The sequence below is a fragment of the Zootoca vivipara genome, chromosome 15 (genome assembly GCF_965207765.1).
Source record: "Zootoca vivipara chromosome 15, rZooViv2.hap1.1, whole genome shotgun sequence".
Lineage (NCBI taxonomy): Eukaryota > Metazoa > Chordata > Lepidosauria > Squamata > Lacertidae > Zootoca > Zootoca vivipara.
Window position 1 is genome coordinate 31,276,286 of NC_142598.1, and position 11,064 is coordinate 31,287,349.

The 11,064-nt window shown below is 38.6% G+C and overlaps 1 protein-coding gene across 10 annotated transcripts in view; it reads left to right on the forward strand.

The window, feature by feature from the left end:
- NFIB (nuclear factor I B) overlaps positions 1 to 5,563 on the forward strand; it is a 204,859-nt gene extending 199,296 nt beyond the window's left edge. For 6 of the 10 annotated variants that reach the window (XM_035140574.3, XM_088658444.1, XM_088658447.1 and 3 more), the window contains one exon: positions 3,104 to 5,563. In XM_035140574.3, the coding sequence (XP_034996465.3) occupies positions 3,104 to 3,233 (130 nt within the window). In that variant the 3' untranslated portion in view covers positions 3,234 to 5,563. The remainder of the gene's footprint in view (positions 1 to 3,103) is intronic. The other 4 variants (XM_088658445.1, XM_088658446.1, XM_035140576.3 and 1 more) reach the window with 1 other exon arrangement.
- Positions 5,564 to 11,064: the final 5,501 nt, after the last annotated feature.

Consider the following 11,064-nt stretch of genomic DNA (forward strand, 5'->3'; position numbering starts at 1 on the left):
TTCTTTATGCATCATATAAACATAACTCCTTTCACATTATCTAATTGAGTAGAAGCAATTAAGGACCAACATTTAGAACAGGAAATACAAATAGATCAGTTCTTATATATACGTAATGTCCAAATAGTAGCTTTTGCATTCCACGTATGTCTTAGCAAATACAAGTGTCAAGCGTATCAACTTTAAGGAGCAGTACTTGCAGAAGATGAACTTTTCTTTGTAATGTTCCACATCTGCCTTTGCAAAGTATGGTTGTTGTATGCAGGTATCAGACAAAGGATATGAAAAATCTTAACATGTGCCTTTGCAAAATATAGTTGTTGTATGCCGGTGTTCTAAATGTTGGTCCTCAATTGCTTCTACTCAGTTAGATAATGTGAAAAGGAGTTATGTTTATATGATGTATAAAGAATTTATATAGTTAAACACAGCCAGCCAGTTACGTTGCGGGTATATTTGCTATAAATATCCATCAGGCCCAGGGAGGAAAGATTACAGATTGCGATGACTACTGTCTGCATTGTAAGGTGTTCTACACAGGAAGGTAGGAACCACTCACTAGAGGGAAGCTGCTTTTGGTGGAATCTCCATGACCGCACTCATAATCCATGGACTATTGCCTCAAAAATAATGGATGAATTTTATGAAGTATCCATAGCTGCCAAGTTATCCCTTTTTTTAAGGGATTTTCCCTTATGCTGAATAGGCTTCCTCGCGAGAAAAGGGAAAACTTGGCAGCTATGGAAGTATCAGTGTGTCATAATTAACTAAAATATATAAAAAAATTGTCCAGTAGCACCTTAGAGACCAGCTAAGTTTGTTCTTGATATAAGCTTTTGTGTGCATGCACACTTCTTCAGATACAGTGGTACCTCAGTTTACAAACACAATTGGTTCCGGAAGTCTGTACTTAACCTGAAGCGTACTTAACCTGCAGCGAACTTTCCCATTGAAAGTAATGGAAAGTGGATTAATCTGTTCCAGACGGGTCCGCGGAGTACTCAACCTGAAGCATACTTAACCCGAGGTATGAGTGTAATTGGTTCCAGAAGTCCGTACTTAACCTGAAGCGAACTTTCCCATTGAAAGTAATGGAAAGTGGATTAATCTGTTCCAGACGGTCCGCAGAGTACTCAACCTGAAGCGTACTTAACCCAAGGTATGAGTGTAATTGGTTCCGGAAGTCCGTACTTAACCTGAAGCGTACTTAACCTGAAGCGAACTTTCCCATTGAAAGTAATGGAAAGTGGATTAATCCGTTCCAGATAGGTCCGCGGAGTACTTAAACTGAAAATATTCAAACCGAGGCGTACTTAGAATCATAGAATCATAGAGTTGGAAGAGACCACAAGGGCCATCCAGTCCAACCCCCTGCCAAGCAGGAAACACCATCAAAGCATTCTTGACATATGGCTGTCAAGACTCTGCTTAAAGACCTCCAAAGAAGGAGACTCCACCACACTCCTTGGTAGCAAATTCCACTGCCGAACAGACTTCCGGAACTTAAACCGAGGTATGACTGTAATTAAGTTCTACTCAAGAGTAGACCTATGGAAATTAATGGGCCCATGTTAGTCATGTCTCTTTATTTCAGTGGGTCTAACTTGTGGCAATTCTATGCTTTGTCTTTAATGTGCCTTAGGGCTCTAACCTAGAACTATTCTTTTAATCAAACAATTTAAGCATCTCGGCTACTACTGCTTTGACATTTTTAAGCACCATTTCCTTAAGGCTAATCTCCCTAGCCTAGTACCATTTCTAAAAGTGCTAACTTGTTCCTAAGAAAGGCCAATGCTGTGCAACACACTTCTGGTCAGAGGGTTATAAAATTCTTGTGGTATCTGCACAGTGTTAACGTAGGAGAGTTATCCTTCCCTTGGGATTCATAAACAATATTGACAAATATATTACATGGTGCATTTCTAAGAGTCATAAGTTGGGAAGTTTGAGAGGCTTAGATAAACATCTAAATTAAATTTATTAGTCATGCTGCAACAACAATCCTGTTTGTCACCACGATAATTTATTTGATTGAATATTCCTCTCCCCCCCCCCCAAGAAAACAACAAACATAAAATGATCTGGCTGTTTTGCACTCAAGCACTAGATGTGAAAGTTGTTGGAAATACTAGTTTGTTTTTATCCACAAAAATATTGTTGAACATTAGAAAGTTATGAGCCTTAAGAAAACAAAAACCCAGATAAGTTCACAACTTTACTCCTAAAAAGCAACTAAGGGAGGTGGATTCAGACAGCCAGTTTTTTCTACTCACCCGGATTTCTGTCAAGGCATGATCCTCTTTCCTATGGGTGCTTTTCAAATATGTTTTATTCAGAGTAGGCTTATTCCAGTTAATGGTGAGCATGGCTAAGTTAGGTACATTAATTTCAGTGGATCTACTCTGAGTAAACCTTAGACCACCCAATAAGTAAATAATTAAATATTGGCAGTGACTTATCTGCCTGTTAACCGGCATAATATATTCTCCACAGCGAGAATAACAATGTGATCCTGTACATGTCTATGCAGAAATAGGGCCTGTTTTGTTCGGTGGGACTTACAACCGGGTAGCTTTGTTCATTGGATTGCAAGACTGCTAAGGTGCTAGTTTTAGGATCGGTCAATTAGCGTAAATAGCACCTGTAGCAAATTGTATCTGCATGCAGTGGAACTTCGGTTTATGAACACCTCGGTTTATGAATTTTCAGTTTACAAACGCCGTGGACCCATCTGGAATGGATTAATTCACTTTCCATTACTTTCAATGGGAAAGTTCGCTTCAGTTTATGAACGCTTCAGTTTAAGTACTCCGCAGACCGTCTGGAACAGATGAATCCACTTTCCATTACTTTCAATGGGAAAGTTCGCTTCAGTTTATGAACGCTTCAGTTTATGAACAGACTTCAGGAATCAATTGTGTTCATAAACCGAGGTCCCACTGTATTTAAAGTTCATCGGTGAAATGTGATCACTGTTAAGAAGAATTGTTAGAATATGGAGCTGGGTGGTGTTCCAATCTTAATTCTTCTTTTCTTTTTAGGTTATTGCTGCTACCATATTCTAAACTATTATTCTGCTCTCTCTTTTCTTTTCCCTCAACAGTCCTGGTACCTGGGCTAGCTTGGTCCCTTTTCAGGTATCAAACAGGACACCAATCCTGCCGACAAACGTCCAAAATTATGGTTTGAACCTAATTGGAGAACCTTTCCTTCAAGCAGAAACAAGCAACTGAGGGAGATTGAAACTGAACAAAATACTATAAAAGAAAGGAAGACGGGACAAAAAAAAAAAAGAAGAAGAAGAAGGAAGAAGAAGAAGAACCTGAAGAACGAAGAAACATAGACCAGCAATTGCAGCACTTACAATCACTAATTCCCTTAAGGTTGAACTGTAACGGTGTTTTTAAAAAAAGGGTCGACGATATTTCACTGATGAGTAGAAAGATGTTCCTCCTAAGTAGCCTTTGTTCTATGAAATCCACTGGGAAATAGATGTTCTGTCTCTGACAATATATTTTAACTGACTTTCTAGATGCCTTAATATTTGCATGATAAGCTAGTTTATTGGTTTAGTATTCTTGTTGTTTACGCATGGGATCACTATTCCTGGTTAGCTCTCAAAACAAAGGCTAGGAGACATCCACCAGAGCTGCAGGAGAATTGGGGCCAGTGAGCCAGCTTTTCTCAGCACTCTAATTTCTAAAAGTTTTTTTTCTCTCTAAGGAAAAAAAACCAAACAATTTAGCCTTTAATGATCAATCCAAATTTGTTTAACTTTGGCCCTTATAACCCAGCCTTTTCCTACTGCGTTACCTAGTTTGAAACGGTTCAGGAAGTCATTGAAACAAACAGGCATTTTATAGAATTGATGCCTCACTTTAGGTTTAAATAATGTGTTATCTTCTCATATGACCGTAAAAACAAAAAAGAGAAAGACACGAAAAATAACTTTACCCCCCCCCCACTAAGGAAAACACTTAGAGGCAAGTGCAATTTTTTTAAAAAGTATATCTAAAGGGGATCATTGTTATAAGTCCTTTAGCCCTTGGACTCTAAATTGAGGGGATTAAAAAGAAGAAGAAGAAGAATTTCAAAGGTATTTTGAACAAATCTATTTTCCCCTCAGTTTTGAAGGGGGGCATTAAAAGGCATTAATTAAATCAAGACAAATCATGTACTTGAGAAAAAAAGAAATTGATTGAAACACAGCACTTATGTTGATTTTAGCTTCTGCCTCCTTTGAGGCATTTTATTTATTTAAAGTTACTGGTTGCATCAAGAAGAACCCCTAGAGAATGGGAAAGGTTCTATAAAACCTTCATCACAGAGACGGGAGAGAGGTAAATCCACATCATAGGGACAAAGCTTACAGTTTACAAACTGGGAATGCCAGGTTGTCAGGTTGGGTGGGTGGGGGGTGAAATATATTTTTTAAAAATGCACTCTTTTAGAAAGTCTGATAACAGGGTGCTGAAATCTTTGCATGGTGCTCTCAGAAATTAGCCTTGTTTGACACACTTCTCATATTGACAGGAACGTGCATGGGCAGATACATTTTGCCTCTGTGTCTCTATAAAAAAAAAATTAATGAAAACTACTTTATCCAGTAATCCTAATTTGCACGAAGTTATAATGTCCACATAACGTGCCTTGCCTTGAAATCTTAAAAAAAAAAAAGTGACATCACTACACTTGTTTTGCTGCATTTCTTATCATTTAAAAATCTTTACCATTTTTATGACAAAATATTTTGTACTCCAAGATGGGAAAACGAAAAAAAGAAAAAAAGTGTGACATCATGGATTTTTTAAGCAGTTATAACTTTATCTCACATTTATAAAGCATATCATGGCTGTGTATAGTTGCCGCTTGAAAATTGTAATCGACCAGCAATATTTTCAGTATTTTGGTGTTTTTTCTATTAATCTTTCATGTTTTTCATCTTCCAATTAATATTGGGGGGAGGGGATTCAAATTTATACGAATTATGCAATACCAAGTTTTGCCTATGTAGGTAGTGCTTTTTAGCTGTATCGGTTATTCTAGGTAAGTACACAGATTTAAAAGACAAAAGATTAATGTATGCTTTTTCGTTTGTTCGTTTGTTCGTTTTTGTTTGTTTTAATTGACCAAAGTGGGTACTGCTATTTTTGCAGTGTAATGAGGTCCTTTTGTGTACTGAGAGATGGACAGGGGAATTTTTTGTTTTGTTTATACATACATAGATCTATCTATTCTGGGCGGGTGGGAAGAATTTGTGAACAGTGTAGCTGTGAAGCAGTGCGGCACTGCCAGGTGGGGGCTACAAAGCGACTCTTCTGCCTACTGTGATAAAAAAAATATCTCAAAAAGGTGTCTTCTTTTTAACTTTCCACCTGGGGTGCAAGCTGAAGTCATTTCTGGTTTTAAAACAACAGTGGTAAATAATGACAATGATAAGTACTAATAATGGATTCCGTTGGAGGCAGACTTGACTTGAACAACAAAACAACACTCGATTCCCCCCCCCCCAAGACCCACAGAGAGCAGCAGCCTATTAATTTTTTTTACAAAATAAAAATAATGAATAAAAGCATATTTTGAAGTAGGGATCAGATACACATTGACGTACCAATAAAACCTTTTTTCTTCTCCAAAGTCAGCTTATTACGCTATGTTTTGTATTGCACACAGATACCCAAGCATAAAATACAGATGCATACAGACTCCAACATTTCTCCCGTGAAAATAGGGACGTCAATAATAATAATAATAATAATAATAATAATAATAATAGTAATAATAATAATATAATTTTACGCCGCCCATCTGACTGGGTTGCCCCAGTCACTCTGGGCGGCTTCCAACATATATAAAAACATAATAAAACATTAATAAACTTCCCTATACAGGGTTGCCTTCAGGTGTCTCCTAAAAGTTGTATAGTTGCTTATCTCCTTGGCTCGGGAGTTGCATAACTGCATACCCTCCCAACATTTCTCCGATCTAAACAGGGACATCCTAAGGAAAAGTGGGACATTCTGGGATCAAAACAGAAACCAGGACAGCTTCTGTAAATCTGGGGCTGTCCTTCGAAAATAGGGACCCTTGGAAGGTCTAGCCACTGTAACATAGTGAAGTCCTTCTGTTTGAGAGCCTGGTTATACGTGGCATCTTCTCATATTGATAGCAGTTGCTTCTGGCAGTGGTATAACTGGTAGGTAGGAGCCACTGCTGTTAAATTTGTGATATGGCACCCTCTTTTTGCATTGTGTTCCTAGCACTGGCAGGCAAGGGGCGAGCCAGTGCTTCTGAAGAGGCAAAACTGACTTCTTCCCATGCAGCTTGTCTAAAGGGACTCTAAGATTGGGCCCTGTTTCCCTGTTTTCTACCTGGGGGGCAGTGTGGGGAGAGATGTTAGCCCTGTGCAGATTGTAGTATTCTGTGTGTAACAGCTGCTCACGATGGCACCAGCCAGCCTAGCCTAGTATCCTCATTGCACATTATGCATCAAGAGGGGGCTGAGTAGCGTGTGTCAAACTCTTCTCCCCTCCCCATAGAAAACTAGTATCTAGACAGGGCTAATGTGTGTGTTCTTCACAACAGACATGTATTTTGTCCTTGGGTACCTATTATACCTGAATACCGAACGTCATCTGAAAAGCTGTTCCAAGATGTATATACCCAAGACCCACGCTTTTCGGTCTGCCATTGGCTTCGTATGGGCAGGCAATTTTATCTACTATAGCAAAATTACCAAGAAATGTTATCCATTTCGAAAAAGTTTCCCAACCTGTCTTTTTTCCCTGGAACTGACAGATACGTGCCCACAGAGGATGGACTCTATGGCAGGGTGACATTTCCCTTCAGAATAGGAAGGAGAATAGTTTGGGAGAATATACTGTAACATTCTGCAACCGCAAAGTGCTCAGAGCCACAGTGAACACTTTTGGTGCTCCTTGTAGGATATGCCCATAGTTAGTCACTTTCCCACTTCTTCACAGCAGCTTCCTTACGCTGCATCGGAAACCAGTGTAAAAATTGCCTTGAATCTAAAAGAAGCCGACTAAAGATAGCTCAGAAGCCCCACTTTATGGTGTTACCTACCTGTATGTGGCTTTTTGGATAACGGGCTATGTTTCGACCAATTTGCACGATAGTCACCACCTATGGCGAATGTTGCACTTGCTTTTGTGTTCTCCCTTTCGGATTCTCTTTAAAATGGTGATGAACATGACCAGCTATTGAACGTGGGCTTTTTCCAGAGTTATCTCGACTTCCAATTTAGAGGCAGCATCAGTTAGAACATTTTTTAAAGAGAGTTCTATCAGCAAAACCAAATGACAGTGGCAAAGCTTAGGGGTTTTCTTTTTTATAAAAAACAACCACACAACAGCAACACAATTTTTAAAAATGTAAGCTTCATATTTTGATGAATCCAGAATTAATTGACTAAATATGTGGTTATCTGAAATAACTGAAAAGTACAAGGTTTCACTGAAATCTCTTAGGCTATGGCCCCATAAAATAGGTCATTATTGTTTTCCTGGCTTATCAGTTAACAATGAGCAGGTATGGACTATTCAGGACACTTCGTAAACCCAGAACAGTGAAGCTGACTGAAACATATACTTCAGACTTTAAAGTGCAATAATTTAATAGATTTTGATTCCCAAATGAACTCCTGAACAATTGTTGCATTAATGAAACAAATTTATAACAATAGGGAAGATGATCTTATTTATAGAAGGCTAACTTGCTCTGTGAAAACAATTTTGCCCCATTGAATTTTTTTGGTATCCAACCCCTAACAACACTTAATGTGCAAGTTTAGTAATCTCAGGGCTGTGATCTCTGTGGGTTTTTTTCTGCCTTCCTTTTTGACAATACAGCCGTACTTTGGTTTTCGAACAGCTTAGTTCTCGAATGTTTTGGCTCCCGAACACCGCAAACCCGGAAGCGACTGTTCCAGTTTGTGAACTATTTTTGGAAGCCAAATGTCCGACGGGGCTTCCGTGGCTTCCGATTGGCTGTTGGAGCTTTCTGCAGCCAATCGGAAGCCGTGCTTTGGTTTCCGAACGTTTTGGAAGTCGAATTCCAGAACTTCCGGAATGGATTACGATCGACTTCCAAGGTACGACTGTACCCATCAAAAACATACTATTCTTAAATTTTTCCTTAAAGCTGAGAATTCAGTTGTTCAACGAAATGTCGCGAACTCAAATCTAGTCTGAGCCTCCTTCCTTCATCAGGAACTATGACTAAATCAAGTCACCCTGTTCTATGTGCACTGTTCTGCCTTTTATTCAGTTGCTTTGGAGCCCCGGCCCGTTGGCAGTGCTACTGAAGTGTGTTTTCCCCTAGAGTGACGTGAACGTTCGAGGCTTGACTAAGGGGGTGGGGGAGGCAGCGAAGGAGACTGTACATAAAGACATGGCAAAATATTAAATATAGCAATATAGGTGTGTTCAGGTGGGCAGCTCCATTTAAAATATGTGAATGAACCTGTGAAGCTGCAGTTTGAGAAGAATGGAGAATCTTCTTAATGGACCCACCTACCTTGTAGACAGTAATTTGTACACTGTATAGTTTTGTTAAGATTTTCTCTCTTCTTTTTTTTTTTAAAGCACCCTCGTTTGTAAAGCTAATTTTTAGCAATTATAATGGAAATGTGTGCCATTTCCGCTTTTAAAGTAAACAAGAATATTCCTTGTTTGGAAGCTGGACTTGAGTTAAAACTCTCCAGCTTCTTAATTTATGTATTAAAACGGGGAGAAAATAAATCTGTCCATGTTAGGAGATATTTCGCTATGCTTGAAAAGCATAGGCTACTAATCCTTTTAAAAGAAATTGTAAATGGAGAAAAGTTATATTTTATGAAGGTTATTTTGTTGTATTTAGTATTGGAAAAGTTGGGTTTTGGAGCATTTCAGAATGTTGGAAGCACCACTGTCGTTTTATTTTTTTTATTTTTTTTTATTAGTATATATGGCCTTTAGCAAAAGTTTTTGTGATTGTTACATGATGGTATTTAAAGAGTAGGTTCACAGAGCATTCAGGACAGACAGAAAACTAAGACAGTACTTAGGTCTCACATAGCTGTGTCCTCAGGGAGCAAAAGTTTGGATTTGCAACTAGGACATTCGTAAGGACTTAAATGGATGAGATTGCACAAGAACAGACTGAGCTTTGTCAGCAGAGTTTGTGTCCTGTCCCTAAAAAAACACACCAACCCTCTAAATTTTGTGTACTGTGTGAGATTGCAAAGGCTGCAGAGAGCTATCCCATATTTGATGTACAGTATTGACTTCTTTTTTTAAAAAAGAAAAAGAAACGACTCTTACAACATTGCTGGCAGTTAATGCCTTTAAAAAGCATGACATTGAATATAGTTTACATGTTCCTTTCAAGGTCTTTTGTTAACATTTACCAGCTGCATGCTTCCTAGGCTCATTATTTTTTATTGGGTTTCTATAGAAAATGCTTAAAAATGGATAAATAAATGAAACAAAATAGAATGCAGGCTAATCACGTTGAACAGTGAAAGCTCATAATTGAATGTCCTCTATGCCGAAGGAGCTGAAACCTGCCTCCTTCTTATTTGCACTTTCTGATAGTCCCCCCTGTTTTATTTCCCCCCTATTTCCTCAAAATTGTGTGGGTGTGCTGGAGCACCGCAGTTGGAGGACAACATGGACCACTGGGTTTGCCCTTTGACCCTGCACAATGACCTTTGCATCAGCCAAACTTATTGCCATGACAACTCTTGTACTGTTTCCATGCCACAGCTCTAATGGTCACATTTGTTAATAGTAAAAAGGGGACAAAGTAGGAGATGGTCAATTTATACATTATTTTTGTTGTTGTTATTGTTGTCGTTGCATTTTTTTTCTCTTCTCCTCTTTCAATGGTTGTAAGTAGTTTTTTTATATATATAATAAAAAGGGTTCCGTAGTTATTACTCTTAGGAATATCTGTGTGTTGAAATTCAAATGTATGTTGAATTTGTGAAAGGAGCTTCAGTGCCACTAGCAAACCCCCAAGCCTTTGACACTTGTATTTGCATGAGTCAATTCCAGGACAACAGCAACAAAAACCCCGAAACAGAACAAGAACGTGGCCTCTGTAAATGGAAAACAAAATGTGAGCTAGTGACACTAAAGCTGGACTTTGTATTACTGTATTTTTGACAGAATGGTTTCGAAAACTGTGCTACAGGGACTGATGTGGCAAATGTGTATCTATATGCAGAAGGACTTTTTTTTAAAAGAGGGGGGGGAGAAGTATGGCTTATTATGCATTCTTCATAAGAGGGCATTGAAGTTGCATGGACTAGTTAAAAGTTGATGCAAAACGAGAGCGAGAGAGAGAGAGAGCGACAAAAAAACCAGCAAAAATGTTTACCAAAAACAAAAAAAGAAAGAGAGAGAGAGGGAGGGAGGGGGGAAAGAAGAAAACAAAAAAAAACAAAAATAAAAAAACAAATGACCAGTGCCTGTTCAGTTTCACAGTCTCTGTTGAGTTCAGTTGTAAATATGTTTCAGATAACATTTACTTCAAAAATGGAAATAAAAAAATTAAAAAACCGAAAAAAACTACAACATTGTAGAATGTGAGGGGTAACTTCATCCCAGGCTTAGGCTTCTCAAAAGCTACATTAGATTATGTCTTCATCAAGCTGTTAATTTGTGCTTATATCATATAGGACTTTAGTGAACTGGGAAGAAACGCCCCAAATCTCAATGATATTTCTCCGAGAACAACTTTTGTAGGGCTGTGTGTTTCTTTAGATACATTTAGTACAACTGTAGGTGACGAGTAGTCAGTTATTGCTTGCTAGCTACACACCAAGGTTGATCCATTTTAAAACTTTTGGCATTCCCGCCCCCCGCCCCCAATCTCAACCTCTCCTCCACCCATTGCCAGAGGCCCCATATACTGACAGCTGTACTTCTGGTTTTTTATTTTGTTTCGTGTTTTTTTTAAAAAAAGCATGCACAATCTTGGTGTAATGACATTTTACCCTAGGATGTATTTACACTCTACAAACTTAACTTTTAGAACTGGGGCCTCAGGCAACCAGGG